General features: G+C 61.7%; 3 protein-coding genes across 6 annotated transcripts; 2 read left to right on the top strand and 1 right to left on the bottom strand.

The window, feature by feature from the left end:
• The first annotated feature begins 5 nt into the window (after window positions 1-5).
• On the top strand, window positions 6-11,136 carry BRPF1 (bromodomain and PHD finger containing 1). 2 transcript variants are annotated; one of them, XM_072347534.1, is made up of 13 exons: window positions 6-825; window positions 1,961-2,920; window positions 4,597-4,753; window positions 5,827-5,958; window positions 6,342-6,470; window positions 7,318-7,630; window positions 8,193-8,504; window positions 9,078-9,365; window positions 9,451-9,598; window positions 9,943-10,079; window positions 10,171-10,289; window positions 10,455-10,609; window positions 10,718-11,136. In XM_072347534.1, exons 1-13 carry the CDS (start codon window positions 197-199, stop codon window positions 10,899-10,901), a joined length of 3,663 nt encoding a protein of 1,220 aa, XP_072203635.1. In that variant the 5' UTR covers window positions 6-196; the 3' UTR covers window positions 10,902-11,136. The 2 variants fall into 2 exon arrangements, with proteins under 2 accessions (XP_072203635.1, XP_072203634.1); XM_072347533.1 differs by having other exon boundaries at window positions 8,190-8,504.
• A 69-nt stretch (window positions 11,137-11,205) lies between these two features.
• On the top strand, window positions 11,206-12,937 carry OGG1 (8-oxoguanine DNA glycosylase). Of its 3 annotated transcripts, none has more exons than XM_072347545.1 (8): window positions 11,206-11,268; window positions 11,459-11,601; window positions 11,674-11,906; window positions 11,977-12,156; window positions 12,225-12,403; window positions 12,466-12,607; window positions 12,686-12,735; window positions 12,825-12,937. In XM_072347545.1, exons 2-8 carry the CDS (start codon window positions 11,492-11,494, stop codon window positions 12,918-12,920), a joined length of 990 nt encoding a protein of 329 aa, XP_072203646.1. In that variant the 5' UTR covers window positions 11,206-11,268; window positions 11,459-11,491; the 3' UTR covers window positions 12,921-12,937. The 3 variants fall into 3 exon arrangements, with proteins under 3 accessions (XP_072203646.1, XP_072203648.1, XP_072203647.1); XM_072347547.1 differs by having other exon boundaries at window positions 11,228-11,272; XM_072347546.1 differs by lacking the exon at window positions 11,206-11,268 and having other exon boundaries at window positions 11,390-11,601.
• A 293-nt stretch (window positions 12,938-13,230) lies between these two features.
• On the bottom strand, window positions 13,231-16,273 carry CAMK1 (calcium/calmodulin dependent protein kinase I). The gene is made up of 12 exons (XM_072347544.1): window positions 16,189-16,273; window positions 15,728-15,839; window positions 15,023-15,154; window positions 14,757-14,831; window positions 14,538-14,676; window positions 14,341-14,467; window positions 14,181-14,256; window positions 13,996-14,108; window positions 13,841-13,919; window positions 13,674-13,761; window positions 13,460-13,592; window positions 13,231-13,366 (listed from the first exon to the last, which is right to left on the bottom strand). The coding sequence occupies exons 2-12, from the start codon at window positions 15,811-15,813 to the stop codon at window positions 13,311-13,313; spliced, it is 1,104 nt and encodes a 367-aa protein (XP_072203645.1). The 5' UTR covers window positions 15,814-15,839; window positions 16,189-16,273; the 3' UTR covers window positions 13,231-13,310.
• Between the last annotated feature and the right edge of the window lie 30 nt (window positions 16,274-16,303).

Raw genomic sequence — 16,303 nt, 5'->3', positions numbered from 1 at the left:
GGCCCGTCCCGCCCGCTCCGCCGGCGCCGTGGCGAAAGTGCGGTTGCTAAGGCCGCCGCGCGCTTTACCCAGCGGCGCCCCGCGCTCCTCCATTGTTGCGGGCCGGGCCATGGCGCGGGGCCGCTGAGCGCGGCGGGAGGCGGCACAGGGCCGGGCCCCATCGCCCCGCTCCCCGCACGAGGCCGCAGGCCGCGCCATGGGGGTCGACTTCGACGTGAAGACGTTCTGCCACAACCTGCGGGCCACCAAGCCGCCCTACGAGTGCCCGGTGGGCAGCTGCCGTAAGATCTACAAGAGCTACAGCGGCATCGAGTACCACCTGTACCACTATGACCACGACAACCCGCCGCCGCCGCAGCAGCCGCCGCTCCGCAAGCACAAGAAGAAGGGCCGGCAGGGCCGCGCCGGTACCGCCGACAAGCCGTCCCCCAACCCCTCCGAGGCGTCGCAGTCTCCGGGCCGCGAGGTGATGACCTACGCGCAGGCCCAGCGCATGGTGGAGGTGGACCTGCACGGCCGCGTGCACCGCATCAGCATCTTCGACAACCTGGACGTGGTGTCGGAGGACGAGGAGGCCGCCGAGGAGGCGCCGGACAACGGCGGCGGCAAAGAGAACGGGGACAGCCAGGCGGCAGCCGCCTCCGCCGCCGCGCCCAAGTCGGCCAAGCAGAAGAGCAAGGAGAAGCGCAAGGACTCCAACCACCACCACCACCACCACCACCACAACGCCTCGGCCGGCGCGGCCCCCAAGCTGCCCGAGGTGGTGTACCGGGAGCTGGAGCAGGACACGCCCGACGCGCCGCCGCGCCCCACCTCCTACTACAGGTACCGGGGTGTCCCGGCCAACCGCCGCCGCTCCGCCATGGTGGGATGGGGGCCGCGCGGCTCTCGGGTGCCGCCCGGCAGCTTTGCCTGCAGTCTGAGCGCGGCGCTCTTGTGGTGCCGGTGTGGTTATAGGGGCTGAAGGGGAGCTTGGAGCAAACGTGGGGAGCGACTGCTTGCGGTCTAGTGATAGGGGGGGGGGAATGGGCTTAAACCGTTCGGGTTGTGTGTTAGGGGGCGGTGAAGTGCTGGCATAGCTGTCCAGAGCTGTGGGTGCCCCATCCGTGTACAGGTTGGTGCAAGGCAGGCAGCCCGCAGCGGGGATTGAGCTGGGTGGGCTTTAAGGGCCCCCCTGACCCAGCCGTTCTATGGAAGAAGGTGAGTTTCCTTCTGCCTTCCCCGCTGCTCTTTGGAGATGCTCTAGGATAAGTCAGGAGCCCCCCAGCACCAGAGTTCAGCTGGTGCTGTGTGAGAGAACACATTAAGCCGTGTGCATTCGCAGGCTTAATGTGTTCTCGTGGCCCTGTGGGCTTTCCATATGTGGTTTGTTTCAGTGCCAATATTGGGCATTGTAGCGGTGCTCTCACTGCCATCTCTGCCCTCTTAGCCACAGTGCTGCCTGAGGGGCTGGCACCAAGCTGCAGGCACAGAGGAATAACGTGGGCTTGTGTCACGCTGCTGGAAAAGAGAGCTCCCCATAAGGTGTCTGTATAGTGCTCAGTGTGGTGCTGCATTCCGGCTGCTGGTCGTTGCAGATGGAGCAGGACAGATGGAGCAGGGTTGCAGGGGCTTCTGGCTTTTCCCCACAGTTCACCTTGCCTCACCCCCAGGTGGCAACAGGCAGAATTACCAAAGCAGGGCACTGTCTGCACCCCATTTGCAGCAGGGCCAGTGCTCTTGTGTCTGGGGAACCGGGTGTCCACTTGCTGCTTGTGCAAGCTCCTGTCTTTTGTTGACGAGTCTCCAGTGTCTGTGGCTTGTTACTTTGTCTGAACATCCAGCTGTGCTGTGCCAAATGCACCCCAAGCAGTGCAGCACCTTCAGCTTCTGAGCGCTGCTGGGGTTTTCTGTTTGTTGTGGGGTTTTTTTTGGGCTGTAATATGCAGAACTCTCACCCTCTCGTGCTTTCCCCTTCCAGGTACATTGAGAAGTCAGCGGAGGAGCTGGATGAGGAGGTGGAGTACGACATGGACGAGGAAGATTACATCTGGCTGGATATCATGAATGAGCGGCGGAAGACAGAGGGCGTCAGTCCCATTCCCCAGGAGATCTTTGAGTACCTGATGGACAGGCTGGAGAAGGAGTCATACTTCGAGAGCCACAACAAGGGGGACCCCAACGCCTTGGTTGATGAGGATGCCGTGTGCTGCATCTGCAATGACGGGGAGTGCCAGAACAGCAACGTTATCCTCTTCTGTGATATGTGCAACCTGGCCGTGCACCAGGAATGCTACGGGGTGCCCTACATCCCCGAGGGACAGTGGCTCTGCAGGAGGTGCCTGCAGTCACCCTCACGAGCCGTGGACTGCGCCCTGTGCCCCAACAAGGGCGGTGCGTTCAAGCAGACGGACGATGGGCGCTGGGCACACGTGGTCTGTGCCCTCTGGATCCCGGAGGTGTGCTTTGCCAACACGGTCTTCCTGGAACCTATAGACAGCATTGAGCACATCCCACCTGCGCGGTGGAAGCTGACCTGCTATATTTGCAAGCAGCGTGGCTCTGGGGCTTGCATCCAGTGTCACAAGGCAAACTGTTACACTGCTTTCCACGTCACCTGTGCCCAGCAGGCTGGACTCTACATGAAAATGGAGCCTGTCCGTGAGACGGGAGCAAACGGGACCTCCTTCAGCGTGCGCAAAACTGCCTACTGTGACATCCACACACCTCCGGGCTCCGTGCGCAGGCTTCCCGCACTTTCCCACAGTGAGGGGGAAGAGGAAGATGAGGAAGAGGAGGAGGAAGGCAAGAGCTGGAGCTCCGAGAAGGTGAAAAAGGCAAAGGCCAAGTCGAGAATCAAAATGAAGAAGGCGCGGAAGATCCTGGCGGAAAAACGAGCTGCAGCACCTGTGGTTTCTGTTCCCTGCATCCCCCCCCACAGGTACAACTCGCTGCCTTCCCCTTGCTCGGGAGAAGCCTGTCCCTTTCTCAGCATCTCATGTCTCACTTTGCATGCAGGAGCTGTCTTTTTGCACAAGTGCTTTTCACATTGCTCTTCCCAGGGCTGTTTGTGGTTTCCTCTGGCTTTCCTGCAGAGAGGAGTGAGATGTGCAGCCCCACGAGGTGCCTGCACAGGAAATAGATGCCGCTGGCTTCATGACAGCAACCGAGCTTGGCCAGGGGTGGCAGGAAGCAGCTGGGGGCTCCCAGAGCTCTTCTCCTGTGTGTTGGAGCAGGTTGCAGGAAGAAAGCAGAGGCCACCTTCCTTTTGCTGCAGCTGGCCCCACACAGCCCTGCTGCTTCCCAGCCTTGCAGCATGCCTGTGGTGCACAGCTGGAGCTGGGCAGGGCAGTGTTTGCCTTGGTGGCTATGAGTCACCAACCAGGTGCTCCTCACTGCAGCTGGGACACCACACCGAAGCTGCACTTGCTGGCCCTCAGGTCTCTGAGTTGCAGCCATCACGGCATGGGGCCACTGCCTCCTGGCAGGGCTCCTTCAGGGCTCTTGTGGGGCAGGAGGGGGTATGCAGGCATTGTGGGGTTTGCTCTGTGGGCAGTTTGGAGGACTTGTGTGGGTAGGTCTGAGCTGCAGGATTGGTGGCTTCGTGCCATGGTGTTCATGTGCTAACTATGGTACGGCTCACTCGCTCAGGGTGCGTTCCATAACCTGAGCCTCTCTGTTCCCACGTGTGGATGCACTGGCAAGCTGTTTGTAGGCTCTTTCTGCTACCCTCGGGCTCACAGTGAAACACACACCGAGGTAGAAGCTGTTAACCTCACCCCAGGCCTTCCTGTTGGGATTAATTATTCTTCAAGGGCGGTTGCTAGAATGCCAAATGTCTTCCTGTAGAAGCTGTGAGCAACCAATGACAGCAGATGAGGATGCTGTCTGCCTTCAGCTGATGCGGATGCAGGTCGGGTCACCCTGTGTGAAGAGCTGGCCCTGCAGGACATGGAGATATGGGGTCCACGCTTCAGTCCCACCTATTGGGGCATCTCTTAACTGTGCTGGTGGAAGAGGCTGTCTCAGTCGCTTCAGGCTCTGCCATTGTAAAGAGGAGGAAAACCCCTTTTGTTTTGTTTGGGGCTGTTCAGGGTAGTTCTTCCTTAGTTCCAACAGCAAGCTGTGTTCTGCTGGCATCTGCCCACCCCTCCTCACGCTTTCCCAGATTTGTTCATGCTACAAACTCCTCGGGGCTGCGGAGCTGTCTGGTAATGTTTGAATAGGGCCTTTGTCGTCTTGGGTGGCCCCTTGCTGCCAGCATAATAAGCCGGGTGAATCACAGCTTTGGGACAGCCGTGCCGTGGTCTCGGGGCCGCAGGGAGCTGTGAAAGGCCCAGCTGCCAGTGCCCTCGCCTTGCACCCCAATCTGGAACAGTCAGGAGGAAAGGAGAGAAAGGAAAATGCCTTTAGGAGAGACAAAGCTGAATGTTTGCTAGTGTAGCTGTCTGTGGTGTGCTACTGCCCCTCGTTCCTTGGCCCTTCAGGGATTTCTGCTACGCAAAGGTGTGTGCTCAGTCTGAGGAGCTCGTGGGTGGCCTCACTGCTACGCTGGGGCTTCTGCTGTGGCCAGGTTTGCTTTGCTGACTGGGTTTGTGACTCTTGTCCCTTCTTCAGGCTCAGCAAGATCACCAATCGTTTAACTATCCAGAGGAAGAGTCAGTTCATGCAGAGGCTGCACAGCTACTGGACTCTGAAGAGGCAATCCCGCAACGGTGTCCCTCTGCTGCGCCGCCTTCAGACACACCTGCAGTCCCAGAGGAACTGTGATCAGGTACACGCTGCGTTTTTGGGGTGCCGAGGGGCAACTTGGGTGTCTGTGTGTGCTTCCTGTGCCTTTGCAGCTGTGGGCTCAAAGCGTTTGCTGCATGTGGTGGTGCCTTCGGGCTCAGAAGGGGGTTGGAGAAAAGAGTTCTATGTCCCGATACCGCCCCAGCTGCCTGCTTTTGCTGCTTTACCTTCTCCTCCACTCTCAGCATTCAGAGATTTGCCAGACGGAGCCGCCTTTGGCAGCCTGCCATGGGAAGGGAAGCCTGCCCCGTTGTGTGCAGGAGCTCATTCCTCTTGCCGGCGTTCAGCTGGCAGCTGTGACAAAGCTGACAGAAGTGGGCTCTAACCTGAGGCCACTTGTGTCAGTGGGCATTGAGAGGGGTGGCCAGGGATCCCCAGACATGGTCTGGAAGAAACCAAGGCCTCACAGGTCCTGAAATAGCTGTGGGAACAATCCCTGTGGGTGGTGCTCTTGGCCTGCTGTTTGACTCAGCCTTCAGTCACTGCTTCACAGATGTGAGGTCTCTGGTGCCAGAGGAAGATCTTTCCTCTGGCTCTCTGTCTAAGCCTTTCCAAGTCCTTTGAAGATGGTGATCAGTTAGAGGTTTCTTCTGCTTTTACCCCCTCTCATTTTTATTTGCTCATCTTTGGCTTACAGCAGCAGAATAAAAGTCAGCAAGTTTTTTGATGCTCCAGAAGTGAAGGTAACCAGAGCCGTCTTCCTGTTTTGCCCTGTTTGCCATTGACTAGAGCTCTGGGCAGCTGCCTGGACGCTGTTATTGCTGCTCTGTGGTCCTGGGCAGCTGCCTGCATGTAGTCATGTTAGGCTGAGTATTTCCAGAGTTCGCTTTCTGGCATCCTCACGGCTGGGTGACCATGGAGCAGGCACTGAGCTGTAGGCAGCATTTGGGCTGTCTCTGTGAGTCACCCATACAGCAGGGGAGTTGGGATGTTCACTGAGACAACAGGTCAGGCGTGCTGGTTCCCTGTACAAGAGAAGAGCCCTCGCACACAGCCAGGAAGGAAGAGATGGGAAACACTTCTCCTGTCAGCTCACAGTCTCTGATGTTCCTGCAGAGAGACACTGAGGATAAGAACTGGGCCCTGAAGGAGCAGCTGAAGTCATGGCAGCGCCTCCGCCATGACCTAGAGCGCGCGCGCTTGCTGGTGGAGCTGATACGCAAGCGGGAGAAGCTCAAGAGAGAGACGGTAACGATTGTTTGCCCCTCCTTGGGGAGCTGCTGGGGTGGGCGTGAGTACAGGCTTTCCAGAGTGCTGGTCAGTTGCCCTCTGTAAGCTGCACGGTGGGCACAGGGTCCCCTCAGTTGCGCTGTGCCCTGTCCCAGCAGCTCTGCATGAAGGCGGCTGCTGTGCAAGGCTGCTGTGGGGAACATGGGTGCTGGGGCCTGTGCCTCACCTCTGCTCTCTAGAGATGACGTTGAGGTGCAACACATATCCCGTGCAGTCCCACTCGAAGAATGCAGCCCCACTGCAGCAGGGAGAGGTGGCACTGTCCTGTGGGTCTGCTAAGCTGCTCCTGGAGGCTGTCGCTGTGGCATAATGCTCAGTCATGCTCTGTTCTTCTTTTTCAGATCAAAGTGCAGCAGGTGGCACTGGAAATGCAGCTGACCCCCTTCCTCATCCTCCTCCGCAAGACGCTCGAGCACCTGCAGGAGAAAGACACGGGCAACATCTTCAGTGAGCCGGTCCCTCTGTCTGAGGTAACAGAAATCTACGAAGTAAGAACCCCCTCCCCCAGATTTCTACTTCACTCACACTTGCCTTGGGGCTCTCTGCTCTGGATGCCCTCTGGGCAGCCTGCTGATGGTTTCCAGTCCCAACACCACGCACTCAAGGGGGATGTGTGCAGCACCGCCTGTCCTGGGAGAGCCAGATGCGCAGCAGAAGAGGTGCTGCTGGCAGCTGCTGGTGGCCAGGAGTACAGCACTCAGCTCCTCTGTTTGTGTTACTGGTGATTCCCCACTGTCTGTGACAGGACAGGGGCTTCTGCCTGGGAAAGGCAGAATGGCTGCACTCAGCTCCAGGCAGGTGACATGCTCTTATGTGTCCTCTTGCAAAACCCTCTGCTTGGTAACAGACTGAGCACAGCACAGAAATGTCCCTTCTAGGGGCAAGGGAAGTGATTTCTGAGAATATCAGTGGTGATTCCCTCTTTGGGGAGGTGGGAGAGGGAGTGCTGGTGCTGTGCAGCTCTGGCAGCAGGTGGGCTTGGAGGTGACCTGGCTGCATGGTCCCACCCACAGCCATTGCTCCCACCCAGGCCAATCTGTTCTACGTGTCTGTACTTACCCTCATCCCTGAGAAGCTGCACAAAAATGTTTCTAAGTGTGTTTGCTCTAATAGATTTGAGTATAACACATGGACTCTAGTCCAGAGGCACTACTGAACCACAACTCCTTTAGCTGCAAAGGCAGGCAGCTTTTCCAGAGGTGTGTTTGCACAGAGCACTGCAGAGCAATACCTCCTTCCTTTAACAACTGTTTTCTTGGAGCAGGTGGTACCAACAAGGTCTCCAGGTTCTCAGCACGGGCTCTTTTCCCAATACAGGTCCCAGACTACCTGGATCACATCAAGAAGCCAATGGATTTTCAGACAATGAAACAAAACCTGGAAGCGTACCGCTATCTGAATTTCGATGACTTTGAGGAAGATTTCAACCTGATCATCAACAACTGTTTGAAATACAATGCCAAAGACACCATCTTCTACCGGGCGGCCGTCCGTCTGCGGGAGCAGGGAGGCGTGGTTCTGCGGCAAGCTCGCCGGCAGGCAGAGAAGATGGGCATTGACTTTGAGACAGGCATGCACTTCCCACACTGCGTGACTGTAGAAGAGGCTCAGGTCCAGGACATAGAGGACGGTGGGTGCTTGTCCCCTGTCCTGGTGCAGGAGAGCTACTGAGAGCTTAAGTCCCAGCAGTTGGGCACCTTAGGGCTGTTCTTGTTGTCTCCTGCTGGGTAGTGGGGAACAACACCAGGAATAACTCACCTGAGAAGGGTCCTTTTAGGGTTCTCCTCTCCCTGTTCCAGCATGTGAAGGGCTGAAGGCAGACCAGGGGTCTTCCCTACTCTTGAACTTCAAGGTCTTCCCTAGTCTTGAATGCTTCAGAGTTATTTCAGCTCATTTATTTCTTCTGTGTCCTTCCTGTTACAAATCCCTTTCTTTTTTTACTGCTGTATCCTCAGCTGATGGAAGCCCTTAGCATTCCCTGTACTGCAGATCAGCCTGCCTTCCCCAGCAGTCCCAACTGGCTTGGTTCCCACAGGGTTCTTTCTCAGGGTGCCTTTTGGTAACATTCTGTGCTCGTGGGTGTTTGGTACTGCGTACGTTATTTTCCTCCTGAGGGAAAGCCCCGTGCCCTTGTGTGTAAGGGGTCTCCAAAAAGTTTCTGATTCCTTTCATCCTCTTTGTGCCCTCAGAAGACATGCGACTGCTGCTCTCGGAAAATCAGAAGCACCTGCCCTTGGAGGAGCAGCTGAAGATCTTGCTGGAGCGGCTGGATGAGGTCAATGCTGGCAAGCAGAGCATAGGACGGTCCCGCCGGGCCAAGATGATCAAGAAGGAGATCACGGTCCTGCGGCGGAAGCTGGCGCACCCCCGGGACCTGGGCCGAGATGGGCTGGAGCGGCATAGCTCCTCTGCCAGGGGGGTCCTGCAGTCGCACAACCCCTGTGAGAAGGATCTTCAGACAGACAGTGCTGCTGAGGAGAGCAGCAGCCAGGAGACCGGCAAAGGTACTGCTCCTCCAAAATGCTGCTGTTTGCTGGGGAATGGCAGAGAACCACACCTGGACAGGCTGTGTAGTAGAGCAAAGGCAGGGGGCCTCGCACACAAACCTCACCCATAGCAACTCCTTAGGATCTGTCTGGAGGATTCCCTCATCTCCCACCATTTTCCTTGCTGCACACTTTCCCTAGGCTGACTGCTTACTTGCAGCAGAGATGCCCATGTTCCAAATGCCCTGCAGGGGCTGGGAGCCAACTTCATGCCAGCTGCAGTCTCCTTGGTGCCAGGAGTTGGTGGGAGCAGGTGCTGAGCCGTGCTTCTCAGAGAGCACAGCTCAGGTTCCACCTCGCAGAGTCCTCAGGCACAGCTGGCAGGTGTCACTGAGGTTTGTCACCTTGGGATCGTGTTCCCTTGAGACCTGAAAAAGCAGGCTATCATACAGGCAGAGAGCATTTAGGATCATTGTTTTTTGAGGCTGCAGTGGAGCTTTGAGAAATGGAACTCTTCCTTTTCTGCCACTGCCACCCGTTCCCTGACAGGTCCTGCAGGCTGTGGCTGATGCCTTTTCATCCCTCCTCCAGGTCTGGGTCCCAATTCTTCTTCCACTCCAGCACATGAAGTGGGCAGGAGGACCTCAGTGCTCTTCTCCAAGAAGAACCCTAAAACTGCAGGACCTCCAAAACGTCCAGGACGTCCCCCCAAGAATCGAGACAGCCAGATAGCTCCCGGCCATGGGAACAGCCCCATAGGCCCCCCACAGCTCCCCATTATGGGGTCCTCCCAGCGGCAGAGGAAGCGGGGCCGAAGCCCACGCCCCAGCTCCAGCTCCGATAGCGACAGCGACAAATCCACCGAAGATGCTCCCATGGGTGAGTGCGGCAGCCGCAGCCCTGCAGGGAGCACGTGGAGGGCACTGTGCCCTCGTAATGCTCCTCTGTCGTTTGTTATCTGCAGACCTGCCGGCCAATGGCTTCAGCAGTGGGAACCAGCCAGTGAAGAAGAGCTTCCTGGTGTACCGCAACGACTGTAACCTTCCACGCAGCAGCTCCGACTCCGAGTCCAGCAGCAGCAGCAGCAGCAGTGCTGCCTCAGACCGTACCAGGTACGTTGCCTGCCTCTGGGTGTGCTGCTGCCACGGGCATCTGCTGGGTGAGGTGTGTTCACTCTCCTGTTGGCCAGCGCTGCTAACCCAGTGCTAGAGGGCTGCAGGCCTGGCCGTGGGATTTGTGCCTTTTTGTGCTCTGTAGCATGCTTGGGTGATTGTACGCTCCCAGGTGAGGCAGGGCTAAGGGTTCCAGGCAGAAGCACTATCTGGTCTGCCTTCTGCACACCCGCTGAGTCCCTGGTGCCGGGTGGGCTCTGAGCTTTTTGAGCCCCCCACGCTGACACTCAAAAAGCAGTTTCTGGAAGCTGGGAAGCTGCTCACAGCTCTGCTCCCTCTCACAGCACAACGCCCTCAAAGCAGGGCAGGGGGAAACCCTCCTTCTCCCGCGTGAACTTCCCTGAGGACAGCAGCGAGGACACATCAGGAACAGAGAACGAGTCCTACTCTGTGGGTGCTGGGCGAGGCGTGGGGCACAGCAGTAAGTGTCACAACCTTCCAGCCACACACCTGCCCGTTCTGTCAGCTGCAAGGGCCGTGTCCGAGTCCTCTCTCCCCCCTTTCCAATGTAGTGGTGCGGAAGGGCATTGGCCGTGGTGCAGGGTGGCTCTCTGAGGATGAGGATTCTTCCCTGGACGCTTTGGATCTGGTGTGGGCCAAGTGCCGGGGCTACCCCTCCTACCCAGCGCTGGTGAGTGTGACCTACCTATGTGAACCTCCCAGAATCCCGTCCCCGTGCCAGGGATGGTCTTGGGGCCGTCAGTGGGGCTCAGGGCTCTTGCTGCTGGAGGATCGGGGCAGTGGCTGGGCTGTGGTTTAGTCCCCTGCCTCAGCATCGGCCCCGACTTCCCGGCAGATCATCGACCCCAAGATGCCCCGAGAGGGCATGTTCCACCACGGGGTCCCCATCCCCGTGCCGCCTCTGGAGGTGCTGAAGCTGGGCGAGCAGATGACTCAGGAAGCGCGCGAGCACCTCTACCTCGTCCTCTTCTTTGACAACAAGCGCACATGGTGAGGCCTGGGGGGGTCGGGGAGGGGCCGGGAAAGCGGCGGTGCCGCCGGGGGGCAGCGCGCAGCCGCCCGTAACCCTCAAACGAGGTGGCTCCCCGCTCCATGCAGGCAGTGGCTGCCCCGCACCAAACTGGTGCCGCTGGGCGTCAACCAGGACCTGGACAAGGAGAAGATGCTGGAGGGCCGCAAGTCCAACATCCGCAAGTCGGTGCAGATCGCGTATCACCGCGCCATGCAGCACCGCAACAAGGTGCAGGGCGAGCAGAGCAGCGACTCCAGCGAGAGCGACTGACGCGCCGCGGCACCGGGCACCGCCGCAGCTGGACTGCGGCCTAACGGGGGCTGCCCCCCCCCGCCTTCCCGGTGCCCCCGGAGCTGTAAATACTGTACAGCCCTGCCCTTTAAATTATTCCCCCCGGGAGGGGGGGGGAGGGGGCGGCCCCGGGAACGGAACGGGGTTGTTGGCCCCGCGCTCGGACCTGTTTGTATTTATTTTGGAGGAAAAAAAGAAAACTCTATTGCTTCGTACCGAGCCGCCATCACCGCCGGGACGGGGGGGGAGGGAGGGAGGGACGAGGAACTTCCGGGGTTGGGCCAGTGAGAGAGCGGAAGTGGGGCCAGAGCGGCGCTAAAAGAGCGGGAAGCGGCGCTCTGCCAGCGTGGGTGGGGGGAGCTCTATGGTGCTGGGGGCCGCTGGGGGAAGTGGACAGTGGGGGGACTGGGTTTGTGGGCGGCTTGGGGTGGGAGGGGGTGAGAGGATATGGGGGTTTAGGGGGGGTGGGGGCTGCTGTGGGACAAAGGGGCGCCTGCGGGCATCCCGAGCCGAGCTGAACGCGTCCCGGGCCGCAGGTGGGCGCCATGCTGTGAGCGCAGCCCGATCCCATGGCGCTGCGGGACTCCCCCTCGTCCTGCCCGGCGCTGTGGCGGTGGCTGCGCTGCCCTCCGGCCGAGCTGCGCCTGGACCTGGTGCTGGCGTCGGGGCAGTCGTTCCGGTGAGCCGGCGGGGCCTTCCGGGCAGGCGCCGTGCCGCGGGAGGCCGCTGGGCTGAGCGCGATGCCCGGCAGGTGGAGGCAGAGCAGCCCCGGCGCGTGGACCGGCGTGCTGGCGGAGCGCGTGTGGACGCTGCGGCAGGAGCGGGGCCGGCTGTGGTACACGGTGTACGGGGAGGACGGGCCCGGCCCCGAGACCGACCGCATCCTGCGGGACTACTTCCAGCTGGACGTGCGGCTGCCGGCCCTGTACCGCGCATGGGGGGCGGCCGACCCCCTCTTCTGCCGGACGGCCGCCGCCTTCCCAGGTGGGGCAGCCCCGCGGGATGATGATGGCGGCGTCCGCCCGCCGGGCCCCGCTGACCCGTAGCGCCTCAGGGGTGCGGGTGTTGCGGCAGGACCCCGCGGAGTGTCTGCTGACCTTCATCTGCACCTCCAACAACCACGTGGCCCGCATCACCGCCATGATCGAGCGCCTCTGCCGGGCCTTCGGCCGACGGCTCTGCTCGCTGGACCAGCGGCCCTTCCACGCCTTCCCGTCCCTGGCGGCGCTGGCAGGTCGGCGGCCGTTCCCTTTTTCCCCGCATCCCTTCCCACGTCCCCGTCCCACCGCCGTCCTCCCGCAGGCTCTGACGCGGAGGCCAAGCTGCGGGCGCTGGGCTTTGGCTATCGGGCCCGCTTCGTCAGCGGCGCGGCAAAAGCCATCGCCGAGGGAATGGGAACCGCGGGGCTGTGCCGGCTGCGGGACGCGCCCTACGCCGAGGCCAGGAGGGCGCTGTGTGCCCTGCCCGGAGTGGGGGACAAGGTGCGTGACGGCGCGGGGATGGGGCCGGGCTGTGACGGGGCTGACGGTGCGTCTCGCGGCAGGTGGCGGACTGCGTGTGTCTGATGGCGCTGGACAAGGCGGAGGCGGTGCCGGTGGACACCCACGTGTGGCGCATCGCCCGGCAGCGCTATGGGGCGGCGCTGGGTGCCCGCTCCCTGACCGCCCGTGTGTACCAGGAGATCGGTGAGGGCACGAGCCAGCACCCGCAGCGTGGGGAGTGCACGGGCTGAGCCCCCATCGCCGGGTCTGATCTCTCCACAGGTGATTTCTTCCGTGAGCTGTGGGGTCCCTATGCAGGCTGGGCGCAGGCGGTGAGTACCGACCTTCCCCCCCCACACACACACACCTGGGTTTGTCCTTGCCAGCTGTGCCCACCCAGCACCTCTCATTCCACCCCCAGGTCCTCTTCTGTGCTGACCTCCGCAAGGGCCGGGACGGTGGGAGCCGGGCCAGGAGGGGCCGCAGCCAGGCAAGCCGTGGGGCCGGGTGCTCATAGGGAGGGTGCAGTTTGTCTCCACCCACTGCATGCCGGCTCCTGGGAGACGAGCCAAGCCAGGCAGCGTTTGTCTATTTCCTTTATTACAAGGAATAAAATAGAAATGTCCATTTGGAAAATGCTCTTTGAACATGCTGGGGGACAAATGCAGGAAGGGGGGAGGAGGGGGCTGGGCTGCAGTCCCCGTTGGCTACTGGGGGGTGGGGGGTGCTCCTGGCGGCTCCCCATGCAGATTCCACAGCCGTGGGGCTCGCTCCAGGAGATGGTGAGCAGGGCAGGGTGTCCTCCCTTACTACCGCTCCCCCCAAAAGGGAGCAGATGGGGAGGCAGCAGGACCCCCACGGACCCACCCCGTACCCTGTGTTGTGCCCATGGGATCTCCAGACCCCCTCATTTGGGGGGCAGGCGGGGGGTTCTGTTTGCTGGCACCCGCTCACAGTCCAACCCTGCTTAGGGAGGAGGAATGTGGGGTGAGAGCCTGGCAGCACCCCCAGGCCCATGAGGGTGCAGAATGGCACGGAGCAGGGGTCAGGGCTCACCGCTGCTGGAGCCTCCCTCCAGCCACTGGCCATGGCAGGGGCTGCTTGGTGTCATCTGCCCAGGGCCCTCCTGGCTGGTTCCCAGCTGCAGCTTCCGCATGTGCCGTACCACGGCCGTGGCGTTGAAGGCTTGCTGCCAGGCACACCGCCTGTCACTGCGCTGCCTCCCAGCACTGCCATGCCCCCCCCACACCCCCCACAGCCCTGTGCTCACCTTCCACTTGCTCTTAGCAAAGTTCTTCTTGATCTGCTCGCTCACTGACTGGTGGATGTTCTTGTCCAGGGCTGTGTCCCCAGCAATCCTAGAGCGGGGGAATCAGCGGGGGGGGAGCAACCCTTTCCCATTCATTCCCCCCCAGGAGGAGTGCCCCCATCCCTTACCAGGGGTGCTGCAGGGCCTGCTCGCACGTGAAACGCTTGTCAGGGTCCTTTTCCATCAGGTGTCTGATGAAGTCTTTAGCTAAGAGCAGAGGGCAGCTGTGAGCCCCTACCCCATCAGGGCCCTCCCCTAAAGCTGCTGACCCCTGGGGGTTCACCTGAGTCTGAGATGTCATCCCAGTAGGGTGAGTCAAATTCATACTCGGCCCGCAGGATCTGCTCAAAGAGCTTGGCATCGTTCTCATCATAGAAGGGGGGGTACCCGCAGAGCCTGGAGGGGGGCAGCATGGGGGTCACTCAGTGTCCCCTGCGCAGCCACAGCATGTGGGAGGGGGATACGTACAGGATGTAGGCGATGACCCCGATGGACCAGCAATCCACTGCCTTGCTGTAGGGCTTCTGTGCCAGCACCTCGGGGGCTGGAGGGACAGCGCAGTGAGTGAGGGGGGGACCTAGTGCTGTACCACGGGGAGCACTGCCCGCTGTTGGCCCCCCAGGCTCACCCACGTAGCCGGGTGTCCCGCAGGCGGTGGACATGACGCTGCCGCAGCCCTCGATCTTGGAGAGCCCGAAGTCGCTGATCATGATCTTGGAGTCCTCCTCCAGGCTGTAGTACAGCAGGTTCTCGGGCTGCGGGAGGGCTGATGTCAGAGAACCCCCCGATGTTGATCTCTGTGCCTCTGCTCCCTGTGCTGCTCACCTTCAGGTCGCGGTGCACGATGCCCATGTCGTGCAGGTAGCGCACAGCATCCAGGATCTGCCGGATCAGCGCGCTGGCATCGCGCTCCGTGTAGAAACCCTTCTCTACGATGCGGTCAAAGAGTTCCCCTCCCGACACCCTTGAGGAGCCACACGACACCATCAGCCCTTCCTCATAGGGACGGTCCCTATCCAGCGGCCCCCCCAGCACGTCACTCACAGCTGCATGATGAGGTAGAGGTGGGTGCGGCTCTCGTAGATGTCATCCAAGGCCACAATGTTGGGGTGCTTGATCCTACGCGGTGGGGTGAGAAGGGCTGGGATCAGCTCCCCCAGCTGGTGGCAGGACAGGGAGCAGCAGCACCATGTGCCGGGCTATTTAGGGCCGTGCTGATAACAGCCGGTGCTGGGTGCTGGCAGTGGGGCCGTGCTAGGGTGGGGGCAGCACAGGACCCTCCCTCCCCCATCCCAGAGCAGCCCCCCTACTTGTGCAGGACGGCGATCTCATTCTCAATGCCGGCCTCCTTCCCCTCCAGCGCCTTCTTGGCGATGCACTTGATGGCCACCAGCTTCTGGGTTGCCTTCTCCTCAGCCAGCACCACCTCGGAGAAAGCGCCCCTGGAATGAGGGGGGGGAGAGCAGGGTGAGCCGGGGGGGCACTGCTGTGCCACCATTGCCATGGTGATAAGTGGAACGTTGGGCAGTTTATAGGGGAGCAGGAGGGGATGGTGGGTCCGTGGGACGTGGGCGGTGCCACTGCTGGGGGGCACGCGGTTCATCCCAGGGACACGCGGGGTCCGTGGGGCGGCGGTGCCCAGGTGGGGCAGGTGGAGGACAGCCCGGCCCTAAGCCCTGCCGTAATTAACCCGGTAATCCGCCTTAAGAGCCTTACGGCGCCTCAGCGGCACCGGGCCCCGCCACGCGGAGCCACCGGGACCCACCGGGACCCACCGGGACCACCGCGGCCAACACGGCGCGGGCAGCGTCACGTCCCCCGCGCGTGCCCATCCCCTGCACGTCCGCCGTCCCGGCCCATCCCCGTTCGTGCCGCCCCGCGGAGCCCCCGCCCTGCGCCAATATTTGAGCTGGCCGAGTTCCACGCGGCGCCGTTGGCCAGGAGACCGCACGGGGATGGCAGCCGCCCCGCAGCCGGTACCGCCCGTCCCGTGTCCGGTGCCACCTGCCACTCACGTGCCCAGGACCTCTCGGAAGTCGTAGATGAGGCGAATGTCCTCCGTGCGCTTCTTCCAGCCGGGCGCGGGCTGTCCCAGCGGCATGGCGCCCCTGCGGCCGAGGGCAGCGCCTGGGGGAAGGAGGTGAGGGGGGGGAGAACCGCGACGCGGCGTCAGCGGGGCAGCGGGATGCCGCAGCCGCGGGGCGACGGGCGGCGTGGCGACGGGCTGCGGGCACGGCGGCGTACCCGCGGCTGGCGGACGGGACGGGCGGCGGGTTCGGCGCCCCGCGCGCGTACCGGGCCGCCGCCGCCCCCGCGCGCCCACCCCACGCGTGACACGGCCCCGCCACGGGCACGGCCCGCGCGGCGGGGAGCCCCGCTCATGGCAGCGGACCCGACGACCCGACAGGCAACCGCGAGTGGGCGCGGCTGCTCCCCCCGCGTGGGCTCCGCCCCGCCGCGCCCCGCCCGCTCTTACCGGCGGTTGCGGCGGCCCCGCGCGGAGCAGCGGCGACTCCTCCTGGCGCGGCACCGCCGGACAGCGCTGACGTCACGGCGGGGGGGCGGGACCCGTCCGCCGCTCAGCCAATGGG

The sequence above is a fragment of the Excalfactoria chinensis genome, chromosome 12 (genome assembly GCF_039878825.1).
Source record: "Excalfactoria chinensis isolate bCotChi1 chromosome 12, bCotChi1.hap2, whole genome shotgun sequence".
NCBI classification, from domain to species: Eukaryota; Metazoa; Chordata; class Aves; order Galliformes; family Phasianidae; genus Excalfactoria; species Excalfactoria chinensis.
The sequence above is the reverse complement of the archived record's forward strand: the minus strand, read 5'-3'. Positions and strand labels throughout refer to the sequence as shown.